Source organism: Podarcis cretensis (genome assembly GCF_951804945.1).
Source record: "Podarcis cretensis genome assembly, chromosome: 1".
Taxonomy (NCBI): domain Eukaryota; kingdom Metazoa; phylum Chordata; class Lepidosauria; order Squamata; family Lacertidae; genus Podarcis; species Podarcis cretensis.
The window spans coordinates 35,365,741-35,383,869 of record NC_137170.1 but is presented as its reverse complement, the minus strand read 5'-3'; the positions used below and the strand labels follow the sequence as shown (position 1 = coordinate 35,383,869).

At 43.7% G+C, this 18,129-nt stretch overlaps 1 protein-coding gene across 1 annotated transcript; it reads right to left on the bottom strand.

Annotated features, from left to right (window-relative positions):
• Positions 1-728: 728 nt before the first annotated feature.
• Positions 729-14,390, bottom strand: EAPP (E2F associated phosphoprotein). Its single transcript, XM_079955312.1, has 6 exons — positions 14,234-14,390; positions 12,182-12,363; positions 11,102-11,200; positions 6,879-7,002; positions 3,572-3,694; positions 729-2,236 (listed from the first exon to the last, which is right to left on the bottom strand). The coding sequence occupies exons 1-6, from the start codon at positions 14,305-14,307 to the stop codon at positions 1,960-1,962; spliced, it is 879 nt and encodes a 292-aa protein (XP_079811438.1). The 5' UTR covers positions 14,308-14,390; the 3' UTR covers positions 729-1,959.
• Positions 14,391-18,129: the final 3,739 nt, after the last annotated feature.

Here is an 18,129-nt window from a genome sequence, read left to right as displayed (position 1 = left end):
TTACCTAAGAATGAGGCCTGCTTCTGAGGAGGTTGCGTCGGAGCGCGGGGAAAGAAAGCGCCTGTTGCGCTTGAGGCTTCGGCTCTGCAAACTTGCGCAACTTTCATGGAGCTGCGAGGCTCGAAACTTCTCCAAGAGCCTCCTGGATTAGGCCAATAGCCCACCTGTGTCACGGAATCTTAAAAGACTTGGAAGGGACTCCAAGGGTCACAGTGGCGTAGCGTGGGTTGTCAGCACCCGGGGCAAGTAATTTGCGCCCCCAAACCCGTGGATTTGCGCCCCCTAACCCTACCCCTAACCCTAACCCCCAGATGTTGCGCCCGGTGCGGCCGGCCCCCCCTGCACCCCCCACGCTAAGCAACTGAAGGGTCATCTGGTCCCAACCTCTCGCAAGGCAGGAATCTCAACCAGATCATACATGGCAGGTGGCCCCCCAACCTCTGCTTAAAAATCTCCAAGGAAGGAAGGTCCACCACCTCTCTTGGGAGTCTTTTCCACTGTCAAACAGCTCTTACTGTCAGAGTTCTTCCGGATGTTTAGTCAGAATTGCCTTTCTTCTCACTTGAATCCCTTGGTTTTGGTCCAATGGAGTAGGAGGAAATAAGCTTGTTCCACGTTCCAAACGATGGATAACGCAATTCCAAAATCTATTAAAACCTTCAATTACTAATTTCCAAGGCAGTTCACAAAAGATCATAAAGGAAACTACTCAATAAACAGATAGATCCTTAAAAAGCTGAGGTGAATTTTAATATTTTAGTAGTTTGGCTCCAATACTTTGGCCACCTCATGAGAAGACTCCCTGGAAAAGACTCTGATGTTGGGAAAGATAGAGGGCACAAGGAGAAGGGGACGACAGAGGACGAGATGGTTGGATAGTGTCTTCGAAGCTACAAACATGAGTCTGACCAAACTGCAGGAGGCAGTGGAAGACAGAAGTGCCTGGCGTGCTCTTGTCCATGGGGTCACGAAGAGTCGGACACGACTAAACAACTACAAGTTTCACTTTTTGTTATGTTTTAAAGTATTGTAATTTTTTTCTTGATTCTGTCGTTTTTATCTTTTTGTAAACTACTTTGAGGGCTTGTTACAATCAAACAGTGTATAAATTTTATGAAATAAATAAAAGAGGCTGCACTAACTCAATCACAGCCGAAATAAACATACAGCTGAAGTATACAGTCAAGAATAAAAGTTTTCACCTGGAACCTAAAAGACGATAATACTTCTATCGCTTCTACATATTCCAGGGAAAGCTGCAATTATTTTTTTTTTTACAATAGCATTTCAGCAATAAATTCTACCAACTAGTCTGCATTTTGTAATACATTCAAAGGTGTTTAAATTATAGTTTTTACACAGCTTATAGAAAAGGACTTAAATGACAAGAGTTTGATAGGTAAGAAACCAAGAACACATCTGTGATTGTTTTTACTTGATATACGGATGCCGCTTTTAGGAAGGTGTTCAGCTTTTTGATGTTAGACAAGGCAGTCTTGCTATGAGAACAAGATGGCAAACCTTAAATTATAGCAAGAAATTGTAGCAAGTACACAGGGTTTCCAAAATATTGGGGTGAATAAAGAATGGAAAACAAAAAACAAGTCTTGAACAGAGTTTAGTGCTACCAATATCTAATTTACACAAACTAAAGCTCAACTCTTACAGTAATGCTTATAGCAACATTATCAGGCAGCCACGTCACAGACTATGGTCTAAATTCCCCCAAGATCAGAACATTTTAATTCTAAATAGCAGGATAAAAATATTTATATACATAAGAAACTGTTCTAAAAACATGAACTATATACATAACTAAAGTTCACTTGCTTTACCAATACAGGGTGTGTGGCAAGGATACAATTTTTACATCAGATTAATAGACGATACAAATGAAACAGAACAGTCCTTGGCTTTTGAATTTTTATGCAAACTTAACCCAATGCAAAATGCTGCATCTTAGCAGTGGCTTGCTAGAACATTGAAAAAATGAAAGACTTCATCCTTATCTAAGACAGCCACTTCTGTTGAACATTCAGTACATTTTACTGGATGATATATCTCCTCCTCTTCCTGTTTTTCCTGACTAGCAATGGATTCACTACTCTGTTTAATTTTCTTGTGCCCTCTCTTTGTCTTTTTGTTCAATGGACCTTTGTATTTCAGAATCTCTTCTTTGATAACGGTGCAATTCATGACAAACATTGCTCTGTACTGAGTTCTGTATGATTCGTGCCTGAAAAAAAGAAGAAAAGAAATGGGAAGGCAATAATCTGTTGCTGATAAAAATATTACAAAATTGGTAACCCTACATGTCCTGAATCCAGGAGATCTGCAAATTTAAGAAGCAAAGATGAAATAGATATGTCTGAATTCCAGTAGAATAACCATGATAGCATAGCCAGAAAAAGATAAGAGTATGAAGCTTGTTAAAAAACTATCTGGCTTATTTGACAAGGCCTTTAGTAGTCAACAAACTGTTCTATCTGATGAAGCGGACTGTTACCACTGAAAGTTTGTGTCATAATAATAACCATTTTGTCACTGTCTCCCTATAGTTTTCTAGTGGTTTTCCAGAATAACCTCTGTGACATTTAACAATGGATGGACCTATTCTACCTCACCCCCCCCTAAAAAAAATCCCAACTAAAGTGCCTCAAATTAATCTGGTCCCAATGAGCAACAACAAGCCAAAATTAAAGCTCTTAGCTTTACTTATTGCAGGAGTGGATAACCTGTGGGCATCCAAACATTGTTGGACTTCAACTCCCATCATCCCTCATCCCTGATCAGGCTGGCTGAGGCCAATGGGCACTGGAGTCCCAACAACATCTGGTTATAGCTACAATAGAATGAAGTTGCTTTTTCAAATTCAGAAATCTGTTTAAAGCTGGCTTTTATTATTAAATTTAAAAAGAGAAGCACAAAAAAGGAAGCACTTCATGCTGGAAGTCAATTTTTCGCCGAGACAAGGTAAATCTACTGAACAAAAACTGTACATGTATTTCCAAGGGGGGGGGGAATCCTTTCCCTCTTCCCCAATGTTTGACAACCAATGCCAGATTTACATATAAGCTAAACAGCTATAACTTAGGGCCCCACTCTCTTGGGGCCCCCAAAGAAATTTAAAGGAAAAAAACCCTGGACATACATTTCCAAAATAGAAGATAAAAAACAAATAAAATAAAACCTACATACAGCAACAGTGTTTTGTGTCGTGTAGGCTCCTATTTGTTATGTGCAAATGGTTTTAGATACCTATTAGATCCATAAACTACCATATAGCATATATTCAACACAAAAAACAGCAACAAAAGACAGATGGACATATAAAGGGCCCCATTACCTTCAGTAGCTTAGGGCCTTATCAAACCTAAATCCAGCCCTGAGTTTACCTCTCTTTAAACATGGAGGCAATATTATGACCAACATCCTAGTTAATGAAAGGCAAGTTCATGAAAACCGGACAGAGACGGTTGAAATTACAGGGTTGCTGTATGAACAAACACTAGCTTATCTCATCTGTGATTGCTGTACCTAAATCACAAGTTTCTTAAGGCTGAAATATTACCTCTGGCAGTCAAGGCACAGTGTGGTCATGCATGCAGGACAATTCAAAACAGCGTCACTGCTGGGAATGGCAGGAAGTTTGGCTTGTGGCTGTTGTGAGTGAAGACTTCTTAACCTATGATACCTACAAGACAGCATATTATAGGTCAGGAGAAGCATTCTTACTGGTTAAGCATCTTTACTGAAACTGGTGTATATCAAAACTGCATGCCAAGAGCATGACAGTTGCAAGCACTGCATGTTCTCAGTCCCAACACATTAAAAAAATTTTTTTCCTCTTTTTGATTTTTTTTTTTTAAACCACCACAAAAGGGGAAGAAAACAAAACAAAGTTGCTAGTTCAGATTCACTGTGGTAAACATCAATACATCCATCTTAATTCAGACAAACAGATCAGTATACGCCCTCCAATTGTCAGAATAGGTATCCAAATGAAGTTGATGTTTACAGAAAGTGTGTTCAAATGTAGTCAGAACATTAAGGTCTTCAAACTACCACGTAATAGCTGATAGTCCATTTTTGTTGTCAATCCTACTCATGATTACAAGACCCTGCTCCAAAATGACAACCCCCAAATTAAAAGCTTGCATGCATTACAGTGGTGTCCCGCAAGACGAACGCCTCGCAAGACGGAAAACCCGCTAGACGAAAGGGTTTTCCGTTTTGGAGGCGCTTCGCAAAACAAATTTCCCTATGGGCTTGCTTCGCAAGACGAAATGTCTTGCGAGTTCCTGCGGGTTTTTTCCCCTTTTTTCCCCCTTTTCCTAAGCCGCTAAGCCGCTTATCAGCTGATCTGCTGATAAGCCGCTTAACAGCTGATCCGCTAAAAGCCGCTAAAAGCGCTAATCCGCTAAGCTGTCAATGGGCTTGCTTTGCAAGACGAAAAAACCGCTATACGAAGAGCCTCACGGAACGGATTAATTTCGTCTTGCGAGGCACCACTGTATCCCTATAGATCTGTATCTCTCCCTATTTTAACAACATTGCTTATACAATGGATGCTTGGGTTGCAAATGTGATCCGTGTGGGATGCACGTTTACAACCTGCAGCGTTCGCAACCCGCAGCGGCGCATCTGCGCACGCACAGGTTGCAATTCAGCACTTCTGCACATGCGCGACCGCCGAAACCCAGAAGTAATCTGTTCCGGTACTTCTGGGTTTCAGCAGGTTCGTCACCCGAAAAAACACAACCTGAAGCATCTGTAACCCGAGGTATGACTGTATTTCAAATTATTTTACGCACACAGGGACAAACTGGTATGTGAATGCCAAATACAGGGCAACTCCACATCACTCCAGGAACATATATAGACACCACCATGAGAAAAGTGCTGACATGGGTGGTGCCCACACAGACAGAGCCAATGACCAAGTTCCTTGCTTGTTCAAAAGGAAAGCCAATACTTACACACTTGAAGGGACCCAGAAGAAAAAGCTCCCACCAAGCTGCAGGTAAATGCTAATCAGACTTACGTCCCCCATACATGTCTGGCAGATTGATAAGTAGCTATATAATATGATGTAGCTAATGTTATTCTGTAGTGTATGCTTTGAATAATTTGAATAATATATATATATTTGACAGATAAGAGAATTGGAAGCCCCTCTAGGTGGCGCTGTGGGTTAAAGCCTCAGCGCCTAGGGCTTGCCGATCGAAAGGTCGGCGGTTCGAATCCCTGCGGCGGGGTGCGCTCCCGCTGCTCGGTCCCAGCGCCTGCCAACCTAGCAGTTCGAAAGCACCTCCGGGTGCAAGTAGATAAATAGGGACCGCTTACCAGCGGGAAGGTAAACGGCGTTTCCGTGTGCGGCTCTGGCTCTGGCTCTGGCTCTGGCCAGAGCAGCGATGTCATGCTGGCCACGTGACCCGGAAGTGTCTCCGGACAGCGCTGGCCCCTGGCCTCTTAAGTGAGATGGGCGCACAACCCCAGAGTCTGTCAAGACTGGCCCGTACGGGCAGGGGTACCTTTACCTTTACCTTTTTACCTTTCTTCTCTTCTCTTTTTTAAATTTAGTTGTTTTTATTTTTAACTTTTAGAAGTTGAGGGGCCCTGGGAGGCGGGTAGAAAGGGTCTCCCAGAGCAGGAGGCTGGGAGAAGAAATAGAAGTTCCCGGGAGAGAGCTGGGAGCGTCTACTTTTCTCTGTATGGATGCAGGGATATGATGTAATTGTGATAGAGGACTTTGTATTCATCCCCCCTTGCCTTTCTATCTCTTGATCTTTCTTTTTATTTTGCTTTCTTGTTATTTTATGTTATTTTCCTTTAGATTAGTTTGACTTTTATTGTATTCTACGTTGAAATTTTTCAATAAAAATATTTATTTTTTAAAAAGTCTTAAGTTCCTCATGATCCCATCCCATCAAATGTTTGAGTGGAATTTTATCATAGAGTGCCTTGCAGGAGTACCATTTGTTCAATTACTAAACAATCTAACAACAGTCAATAAATGATTTTTATTTCCAACATAGTATCAGAATGTGATAATTCCCACTCACTTTAGAGAAATGTGCAGGTGGGAAACTGAGCATTAAGGCTCATTTGATATCCGTATACAGTGGTACCTCGGGTTACATACACTTCAGGTTACAGACTCCGCTAGCCAAGAAATAGTGCTTCAGGTTAAGAACTTTGCTTCAGGATGAGAACAGAAATCAGGCTCCGACGGCGTGGCAGCAGCGGGAGGCCCCATTAGCTAAAGTGGTGCTTCAGGTTAAGAACAGTTTCAGGTTAAGAATGGACCTCCGGAACGAATTAAGTACTTAACCCGAGGTACCACTGCAATAAGAAACAAAGCTGCAACAATGTCAGAAAATCAGGAATGTGTAGAGTTAACGTTAAAGGCAGCCTGCTGGATCAGACCAAAGGCCTATCTGAGGACACTGAGGTCCAGCTCCGAGGGCCTTCTGGTGGTTCCCTCGCTGCGAGAAGCCAAGTTACAGGGAACCAGGCAGAGGGCCTTCTCGGTAGTGGCACCCGCCCTGTGGAACACCCTCCCACCAGATGTCAAAGAGAAAAACTACTAGCAGACTTTTAGAAGACATCTGAAGGCAGCCCTGTTTAGGGAAGCTTTTGATGTTTAATAGGTTGTTGTATTTTAGTGTTCTGTTGGAAGCCGCCCAGAGTGGCTGGGGAAACCCAGCCAGATGGGTGGGGTATAAATAATAAATTATTATTATTACTATCTAGTCCAACATCCTGTTGCCACAGTAGCCAACCAGACGCCTATGGGAAGCCCAGAAGCAGAACTTGAGTGCAAGACCACAAACACGAGTATTCTCATGACTCAAATTAAATGTTCAATTTCTTACCCCCGTCTCTTCCTGTCCACCCACGCCTGGTCTCTGTTGTCTTCTTCTGGGTCATAGAACAACTCATCATTAGTTGGAATTCGGCGCTGCTGATGTTTCCTTTTTTTTCTGGTTTCTGGAGCAACTGTTCAAGTTCACACAAATACAGTTAGAACACACACCCCAAAGAACGTGACTCAGAAGCCTATTTGGTAATGAGCCTCCCTTGCAAAAGTTGCATGCTAATAAGGTGAATGGTATTGCCATGAGTTGGGAGAATGAAGCCCGAAGCTGTTACAAGATGTGCATCTGAACCCACATGTGTGTATCTTCCTATGCACACTCCCAATATTAAGCTGAGAGGTTTTAGGTTTTTTCGACAGAGTTATAACGTTTGTTTGTTACGAACATGCGTTTACCCTTAACCTTGTGCCCAGAAGAAATTCAGATACAAGAGGAATAAAGAATGATTGGTTTATTACTTGAAATGAAAGTGGCAGAACGTATGGTTGCTGCTTCAGACAGCAAAAGTGCAATATAAACAGGCAGCAAATCTCACTGCTCTAAAGAGTAAAAGGATCCGTAAATTTTCCAAAAGCCTGAAGAAAGTAAGCATGACAATTTGGTCACAATACCCACACTAAAAGGAAAGGGAGGCAGGGAAAGTATACCTGTCTGGAAGCAAAATGTGATGTACAGTGAAATTGAGTTCCTTGAGTTCCCTTTAGTGCTAACAAAGCTATGAAGTCAGGAGTTTTTGTACTACTTTGAGCCAATGCGTTCTAATGAAGTGGGGTGTATTTTAGATGAGTGAACTGTCACAATACCTTTATTTCTTAGTTCCATTTTTTATTTTATATAAGTTCGTGTTTGCCGGTTAAAAGTTTTACTTCACTTATTTGTAACTGAAATGATGTGTCCTTGATAAACACAACTAAACTGGTTATGCTTTTTGGCAATAACTGTTAATTAAGTTTGCTGTGCAACACAAGACTACTGTGTTGATCTTTAGATAAACTATTCAGAGAACAGGGTTGTAATGGTTCTAGGGGGTTGCTCGTGCGTAAGTTGGCGCCACACCTGGCTGGGTTACCTGGGTGAACCCTTTCTGTCCGGACAGCCACCCATCTGTGGTTGTCTCAATTGCTGGCAGAATCCGTCAGTGGGCGTTTCTTGAACTTCTTCCAGCAAAGAAGTTCTTTGACGCCCAGTCGCCTCCTACTCTCCCTGCATGGAAGTCTTCTGCGCAGGGAGGGTGTGGGCAGCGGAGGACCCGTGCTCTCCCCGCTGGTCTCCGGCGAGGAGTCCTGGAGCCTTCTCTCCGATTCCCCCATCTGCCCCCCTTCTCCACTGGTGCTACGCTGATTTCCTCCCCCAGCGGATGGGCTGCCTCTCTCCCTACTGGGACCCTCACCGGCATCCCTCTGGAGCCTTCCCTCCGCCTCTGGCTCCAATGGCAGTTCCCTGACAAGGGTGTTTCAGGATTGCCTTCCAGGACACGTTTAACATAAAAACTGGTGCAATGGAAAATTATTGTTATTACCTCATTTATATGCCACCAATCTGACTGGGTTGCTCCAGCCACTCTGGGCAGCTTCCAACAAAATTAAAAACACAAAATAGGCCATACTGGGCATCTCTTTTTATTATCACATTTATTACCACAGGAGTTAGTTCAGCCCATAGAACATGAGATTCAATCTCAAGGTCATGGGTTTGAGCCCCACTCCGGGTAAAAGATTCCTGTATTGCAGGTGGTTGGGCTAGATGATCCCCTCATGGTCCCTTCCAAGACTACAATTCTATGAAATGTGGAATACTTCTGAAATTATGCCATTTATGCAGAATGTAAAGATTTGGTAGAGGCATTTGTCAAGAATCTAAAAATAATAATAATCCTGCCACAACAATGAATGCAATATTGCAGATAAATATTTTATTACAACCCATTCTACATTTCTAAATATACTATCTTATCCAGCTGTAGTCAGATAATCATATACTGGCCTTAAAAGACAAAGTATGAAAAAGCCTTTTGTCTTGAGATATAAACCCAAGAAGCCTCTAATTAACTAGATTCCCTTTTTATTTTAACTGGGAAATGTTAATTAGAAGTGCCTTGGGTTCATTGCTTGTACGACGAGAGAAAGAACAAAGTAGTCATGTGTCAGGACAAAAAGCTCATCTTTATCTCTGCTGAGGTGATTATGTGACTTGGGATAAAGTACAATTGATTTCCAGAGACCAATGACTAAGCGAACTCAAGGAGGACATTTACCATGGTGTGTGAGGATGCAGGAAATTCATTTATCTTTCTAGAAGAATGAAGGCATTTAGTAGTCTCAATCACAAGGTCAGCTGCCTTGACACCAAATAGCATCCGTGATGCGAGGCATTAGCTTATTTAGCAGCTTCATGTACAGTTAGTTTACTACAGCAGGAGGAATTCCTTCATTTGCCCAAAGATCTCTTTAAGGCAGTGGTTCTCAACCTTCCTAATGCTGCGACCCTTTAATACAGTTCCTCATATTGTGGTGACCCCCAACCATAAAATTATTTTCATTGCTACTTCATAACTATAATTTTGCTACTATTATGAATCATAATGCAAATATCTGATATGCAGGATATATTTTCATTGTTACAAATTGAGCATAATTAAAGCATAGTGTTTAATCACAAAAACAAGATGTAATTATATATTGTGAAATATTTCTTTCTAATTACAAATAAATGAAATTTTGTCTTGAAGGATGATGTAGCATGGGTAACAGTCTTAATATAACAACAGTAAACTACATTGCTACATTTTGCGACAGTATGCATAAAAAGCCAAGGTTGAGGCTGAAGGTTGAGATAAATAATAATAATAATAATAATAATAATAATAATAATAATAATAATTTATTATTTATATCCCGCCCATCTGGCTGGGCCTTCCCAGCCACTCTGGGCGGCTTCCATAAAAACCAAAAATACAGTAAAATCACACGTTAAAAACTTCCCTGAACAGGGCTGCCTTAAGATGTCTTCTGAATGTCAGGTAGTTGTTTATCGCTTTGACATCTGCTGGAAGGGCGTTCCACAGGGTGGGCGCCACTACCGAGAAGGCCCTCTGCCTGGTTCCCTGTAGCTTTGCTTCTCGCAATGAGGGAACCGCCAGAAGGCCCTCGGCGCTGGACCTCAGCGTCCGGGCAGAATGATGGGGGTGGAGACGCTCCTTCAGGTATACTGGACCGAGGCCGTTTAGGGCTTTAAAGGTCAGCACCAACACTTTGAATTGTGCTCGGAAACATACTGGGAGCCAATGTAGGTCTTTCAAGACCGGTGTTATATGGTCTCGGCGGCCGCTCCCAGTCACCAGTCTAGCTGCCGCATTCTGGATTAGTTGTAGTTTCCGAGTCACCTTCAAAGGTAGCCCCACGTAGAGTGCATTGCAGTAGTCCAAGCGGGAGATAACCAGAGCATGCACCACTCTGGGGAGACAGTCCGCAGGCAGATAGGGTCTCAGCCTACGTACCAGATGGAGCTGGTAAACAGCTGCCCTGGACACAGATTTGACCTGTGCCTCCATGGACAGCTGTGAGTCCAAAATGACTCCCAGGCTGCGCACCTGGTCCTTCAGGGGCACTGTTACCCCATTCAGGACCAGGGAGTCCTCCACACCTGCCCGCCTCCTGCCCCCCAGAAACAGTACTTCTGTCTTGTCAGGATTCAACCTCAATCTGTTAGCCGCCATCCATCCTCCAACCGCCTCCAGACACTCACACAGGACCTTCACTGCCCTCACTGGTTCTGATTTAAAAGAGAGGTAGATTGCTTCTTTCTCTGTGGTAGCAACTTCAGAGAATGAATGTGGAATATTCCCTGTGCAGATAAGACAGGCACTGACAGTTAAATGCTTCTGCCAGCAATTAAAAATATATCATATTTTTCTGTCTATAGGACACCCCCGTGTCCTACAAGACAACCCCTATTTTGGGGGACTCAGATTTAAGAAAATGGGGGGAGATGGCCCCATGTATAAGATGCCCCCTAATTTTTGACATTATTTTTAGGGGGGAAACCTAGTCTTATACACAGAAAAATATGGTAAGTTACAAACAAGTCAAAGCTTCAGCATATTATTACCTTTTGAGAGCTCATTCATTGGAAGTCTTGTGGATAAAGGAAATACACCAAAAACAGAAGTGAATTTTGACGCAGGAAGCAATAGTAATTGCAGTAAATAACCAGTTATTTACCTACTTTGTCTTCATCCTCTGAATCAGAATCAAAATAAATAGCATCGTAGTACTTTGCAGGGGAACCTGTTCCAGACTGTCCAGCATTAGATGTACTGCCTGAGTCACAAAACATAAAACAAAATACGTGGTCAACATGGGATCACTATACAAAAAGAGATCTATGTTTTCTCTTAGGGTGCAGGCCTGCACACACTTACCTGGGAGTAAATTCCTTGCATACAAGAGCCCTGCAGTTCTGCTTCAGAGATGAGTAGAAATTTATAGCTCGCATTCTGATATTAGCCACTGCACTCCAATGAGACTCTGACTACACAGGTTAAACTTCTTTATAAAGGTAAAGGTAAAGGGACCCCTGACCATTAGGTCCAGTCGTGACCGACTCTGGGGTTGCGGCGCTCATCTCGCTTTATTGGCTGAGGTAGCCGGCGTACAGCTCCTGGGTCATGTGGTCAGCATGACTAAGCTGCTTCTGGCGAACCAGAGCAGTGCACGGAAACGCCGTTTACCTTCCCGAAGGAGTGGTACCTATTTATGTACTTGCACTTTGACGTGCTTTCGAACTGCTAGGTTGGCAGGAGCTGGGACTGAGCAACGGGAGCTCACCCCGTCGCGGGGATTCGAACCGCCAGCCTTCTGATCAGCAAGTCCTAGGCTCTGTGGTCTAACCCACAGCACCACCCGCGTGCCTCACTCAAAATGAGAAAACCCTCCTCTTTGAAACTAGGCATGAGGTGCTTTATCTCTCATCAGAAGCACCTCACCTTACATCCTGAATTAAGTGCTGTAAGGCAACCTTCTCCAACCTGTTGCCCACCTCCAGGTCTTTGGACCACAACTCCCATCAGCCCTTAGCCAGCATGGTCAATGGTAAGAGATAATGGGAATTGTAGTGCAAAACATCTGGAGGGCACCAGGCTGGAGAAGGTAGCCTGAAGGGGACGGATTTGTCTGCAAAGCCTCTAAAGGGGGAGGGGAGTGAACTGAAGCAGCAGCACAAAATTGACAACAGTCCAACATAAGATGTGCAGGAAGATAGCTGTCAGCAAGTTCATATTGTCCCACAGTTTAGAGATTTACCTGTTAGCTGCGATTTCCACTTGCCCTCTATATTTTTCATGGTGGAGTCCAGTTCTGCTTCCATTTCCTTTTGGAATTCATCTTCACTTGAAGATTCACTTTCTCCGGTCAGACATTCCCTTATTAGTTTGCGCTTCTGATCAGGGGTGCCATGCAAGAGCACATCTACTTCATCCTCAGAGCTAAAAGATGATAAAACATTGAAGACTCATTTCAAGATAAATGTGGCAAGTCTATTACAGACACAACAAAAGCAGGGTTCTTTTTAAATACTGAGAAATTTTTTTTTTTTTAAACTTAGAACTGAAGCAATTTACTGATATTAACTCTACAGCAAAAAAGTTAGGTGTGTGTACTATACACTGTACACAGTGACAACTGGGGTGTATAGAGTGCTGGGGGGGTATATCTGGTGGGGGACACCTTTGGTCCTCCACCCTGCACTCAGCTCTCACCTGAGCCTCCTAGAAGCTGTCAGCATGCAACAGCAGCCACACTTCAAGAATGGCTTCAATTGGCTGGCTAAACCAAGTGCGGGTAAGCAATCTAAAACTCTCAGTAAGTTAGGGCCTTCCCCTGCACGTGAAGACAGGCTCCAGCAGATTGATGAAGGTAAACAGGGAGTGTGATACAGGTAAATTGCTTTGTATATTAACAACAAACCACAATCCAGCACAGAGTTGTTTTTAAGCTCATTAATATCAGTGGCCAAATCTGGCATCTGGTTTATTATTAGGAAAGTAAAGAAGGCTAAGGCCAGGCATAGGCAAACTCGGCCCTCCAGATGTTTTGGGACTACAACTTCCATGATCCCTAGCTAACAGGAACAGTGGCCAGGGATGATGGGAATTGTAGTCCCAAAACATCTGGAGGGCCGAGTCTGCCTATGTCTGTACTAGACCTTGCCAATTAAAGTCTTCAAAGTTGTTGTTCCTGTTTGTCTGCAATAATCTCATCACCTCCACCTCTGAGTTTGTTCAGTTGCCTTCCTCCCAACACACACAAAATAATCTTTTAGGACCTAAGACAAAGTGCTCCTGAGCACACAGTAGATCTCCTTTACACTTTCCTATCTATCTGTCTAGATGTGGTCTAGAATCTGGTGTCTGGCACCTCAGCCTGCCTACCCATCTAGGTTAGCTGCATCCCCAGATACATTTTACAGCACTGTAAAGGTTGCTTGTATGTCAGGTACCCAGCTGATTCCATAGTCTCAGCTCTATTTTCAGTTGCTTCACCTAGCAGCTGGGAAGCACACACCCCTCCTCTTATTAAGGGATGAAAGCTCCACACAGTGCATTCGCTCACAGTCTAGGTTAAATGGCTACTAAATGGAAAAATAATAGTTATGGAGCCATGGAAACACCCATGTTTCGCTATTTCTACAGAGGGAAACAGAACATGGAAGTCATTGTAGAAATGTGTGTGTGTGTGTACATGTAAATTTGATAATACCCAGACTCTACCTACTCATTTTTGTAAATTTAATAAACAGTAATCTTTATTTAAGTGAATACAAAGCTGAATCTGAGAACTGTTACAACCAGTGCTTTTTTTCTAGGGGGATGCAGGGGTACGCATACGGCCTAAACATTTTGTGACTCTAAGTTTGGCCTCATTGAGGGGCAGTATTTCAATATGAGTAAGAAAATGAGAGTACCCCTTAACATTTTTTTTTAGAAAAAAAGCGCTGGTTACAACAGAAGGAAAGAATAGCGTGCCGATTTCCCCAAAATAACACCGAGGGGTGATTCCTGAAACTTGAAGCCCCTGTTTCAATTTTTTAAAAAATAGAACCATAAAGAAATATTTGGAGATCTCAAGCAGAGGGGAGTTTTACCAAACCAAAATGCAGGTGAAGATAGAACATCCCGACCATTTCTTTCTGAGCGATTTCAGAGATATTATCCATGTTAACGTACCGAGAGAGCAGGAGGAAACTCCACCCCCCCCTTAACACGTCTATTTACGTCCACACTAATCCCCACCCCCGCAAACACAGAGTGGAAAAGGAGAAGCCGCCTCCCCTTCCCTATATATATATATCTAGACCTGCTCTGCGCCGGCTCCTCATCGCTCGGCTCCTCGATCACGTAAGGATCATCCTCCTCCCGCAGTCGGCTCATGGCGGCCCCTTCCTAACAAGCGATCCCTACCCGCTTCCTCCCACCTCGGTCCATCAGGAAATGCTTTCCCCGTCTCTTCCGGTTCCGGCAAGCTAGGCGCTGGTTCTTCGTCCGACCTCCTACAACGGTTACAGCGAGCGTTCCAGGGGGACCCCGCCAGCGCCACTGGGCGTTCCGGCGTCCCGTTTTGTGCCACCCGATCTGCTCAAAGGGTGATCGTCGCATGACACGTGCTGTCGGCAGGATTCATGTATCCACGACAAGTTCCAAACGCTGGAATCGGCTTTCCCCGCTCCTGTGATTACCAATGTAAAAGAGGACGGGACTTCTGCGAACTTCCATCGTTTGATAGAAGAGAGGATTGCAGCAAGCTCAGATTTTCCTCTCCAAGCGCAGTATCTTCTCCGGTGCTTTATGGGATAGGATGCCAACGTTCATATCTTGACAGATGCATCGTTTGGAGATAAACATTGATATGCAACTTAAGCATTTTACTTTTATTGCAGTGTGCTGCTCCTAGCCCACTAGAAAGGTTCACTTTCCACACACCATACATGTAAACGGTTTCTCACTTGTGCAGATTCTTTCATGTTGAGTAAGCGTTCCTCGATGAGTGAAACACTTTCCACGCTCCCTGTGTGGATATCGTGATGTATATTTGTGACTGATACCTATATGCTTCACCGTGCACTAGTCATGTTTTCTTGCTGTTACTTTGCGATCTTTCTGTGAATTCCGAGGTACATAGACATCAATGTTCTGAGTAATGGAGAATTTCATTTTCCCATTTTTCAACACATTTCCTACATGCTTTTGGGATTTACAAACGTCTCTTTGTGTGCTCCATGCTGCACATTTTCTGAATGCACCACAGATGGGTCCTCCCATAGTTCCTTACTGTTCCGCCTGCTACCTGCTTTGTGGACTGGTGAAAAAGAAATGTCCTTCAAATTGAAAGGCAGAAGCTGAGAATCTCATTATGGATCAAGTCCAGTTCTCTGCTATTCCCATTTTACCATTTCAAGCATATCCTTGAGGTTAACTTCTGAATATGCTAGTCTTGACAAAAACGAGCCCTTTCCTGCTGCATTTCTCTCTTCCAGTCACTAAGCACTGATGTTTCTTTGCACTCATGGAGGATGTGAAGCAAGTGCTGATCATGGTTCATGGACTGGGGAGAGGAGGTGGCTGGGGAGCAGGTGTGTAATGTGCAGGGAGTCCCAGGGGCCAGCTGGAGAGGCTTCAAAGGCCACATTTGACCCCCATGTCTATTTAGTCTAAGAGCCCTACAGGGGACAACTAGATGCTGATAGGAAGCCCAGAAGCAAGACATAAAGGCAACAGTCCTCTGCTCCCTCTCCTCCCAGAGCAAAAGGACCCTACAACACAGCTAAGCATTTACTTGCTGATGTCTCCCCATCTACAAGATCCTGGAGAAAGAGGTTGTCCTTCCTAACAGGAACCGAAGACTGATTTGAGGAAAGATACATTAGTTACTTTTAGGCACACAAAAACCAGCCTTTTCAAATCAATCCTTGACCTCAAGGCCAATAAAAGGGATTATCCAGATCCTATAAATATGCACCACATGACTAGTAGAGCAGTGTTTCCCAATCTTTGGTCTCCAGCTGTTTTCAGACTACAATTCCCATCATCCCTGACCATTGATCTTGCTAGCTAGGGATCATGGGAGTTGTAGTCCAAAAACAGCTGGAGATCCAAGGTTGGGAAACACTGTAGTAGAGGACCATGTGGTCCCCACTGTTACAAGGTGTGTGTTGGAATCCACACATGTCCAGCCCTCACATGTACATCCACTGCCAAGAGGTTTAGGACCTTTTGCTGGAATTTAAAATGTGTGTTTGTTATGTGTTTACCCTTAACCTCATGCCCACAAGAAGTTCACACACAAGAAGAATAAAGAAAGATTGGTTCATTACTTGAAATGAAACTGACAGAATATTTGGATGCTGGATGGTGTCCTGATCAAGGAAAGCAATATCTCTATCCTGCCTTGATCAAACCAAATCTGGAGTACTGTGTCCAGTTCTGGGCACAGCTATTTAAGGAGGATATTGACAAGCTGGAATTGTGTGCAGAGGGTGGCCAAGATAACCAAGGGTCTGGAAACGAAGCCTTTTTGAGGAATGGTTGGAGGAACTGGGTGTCAGCAACAGTGGGAAGTGCATTTTAAGAGGCTGAGGCAGGCAACACAACTCACTAGTTGATCAGGTGAAGATCATCGGGCTTGTTTGGTCTGGGAGGAGGGGTGGGACCACTCTGCTTGATTAAGCTCAGGACAGGTGAGGATCACATGCTTTGTTAAGTGGAGAGAAACAGCTGCTCAGCTGGAGCAAGCTCAGGTGCATCAAGTAAGATTGGGAGAAATCAAACAGAAACAAGGTTTGAAATGCTGGTTTGAAGCACTGTTGATGGGACTTCAAACCTTTCTCACTGCATTGGTCCCGAGCCTGTATTTGACCATTGGACTGTCCAACTTCTCTCTAGCATTGCCTTTGGGACTGTGTGCACTTTCAGCACTTACCTCAGACTATGCTGGGGGTTCAGGACACTCTACAGTTCAATGATTTTGAACAGAAATCTATTAAGTTGCCCGGCTGTATGCACATTAACCCAGAAATAAATCTCATTAAAATAAAGGTTAGCACCAAAGTAATGTGAATAAGCTTCTGCCAACCTAGCAGTTAGAAAGCATGCCAAAAGTGCAAGAAGATTAATAGGTACCGCTCCGGTGAGAAGGTAAATGGTGTTTCCATGCGCTGCTCTGGTTTCGGTGTTCCGTTGCCCCAGAAGCCACTTAGTCATGCTAGCCACATGACCCGGAAAAACTGTCTGCGGACAAACACCGGCTCCCTCGGCCTGTAAAGCGAGATGAGCATCACAACCCCAGAGTCGTCTGCAACTGGACTTAACTGTCAGGGGTCCTTTACCTTTACCTTTTTAATGTTAAACACACTTGTGTCTTCCTGGCCCTCATGATACCTTTCCTGATCTACAATGTACACTCCAGTTGAGTTTCTAATACTCCAATATTGTGTTTTTAAACAACGTCCAAGCATTTTGGAGTGATTTGACCCTCTGGACTTTGCCTTTCAACTTCCTTTTTACCAACCTCATTTGGGGGACGTTTCCTCTTTTTAAATAAATGTGACCGTGTTGAATCTCCATGGGAATTGGTAATTTACATGTATCTTTAATTTGTTGTTGTTGTTTAGTCATTTAGTCGTGTCCGACTCTTCGTGACTCCATGGACCAGAGCATGCCAGGCACTCCTATCTTCCACTGCCTCCCGCAGTTTGGTCAAACTCATGTTTGTAGCTTCGAGAACGCTGTCTAACCATCTCGTCCTCTGACATCCTCTTCTCCTTGTGCCCTCCATCTTTCCCAGCATCAGGGTCTTTTCCAGGGAGTCTTCTCTTCTCATGAGGTGGCCAAAGTATTGGAGCCTCAGCTTCACAATCTGTCCTTCCAGTCAGCACTCAGGGCTGATTTCCTTAAGATACGTTTGATCTTCTTGCAGTCCATGGGACTCTTAAGAGACTCCTCCAGCACCACAGTTCAAAAGCATCAATTCTTCGGCGATCAGCCTTCTTTATGGTCCAGCTCTCACTTCCATACATCACTACTGGGAAAACCATGGCTTTTACTATACGGACCTTTGTTGGCAAGGTGATGTCTCTGCCTTTTAAGATGTTGTCTAGGTTTGCCATCACCTTTCTCCCAAGGAGCAGGCGTCTTTTAATTTCGTGACTGCTGTCACCATCTGCAGTGATCATGGAGCCCAAGAAAGTAAAATCTCTC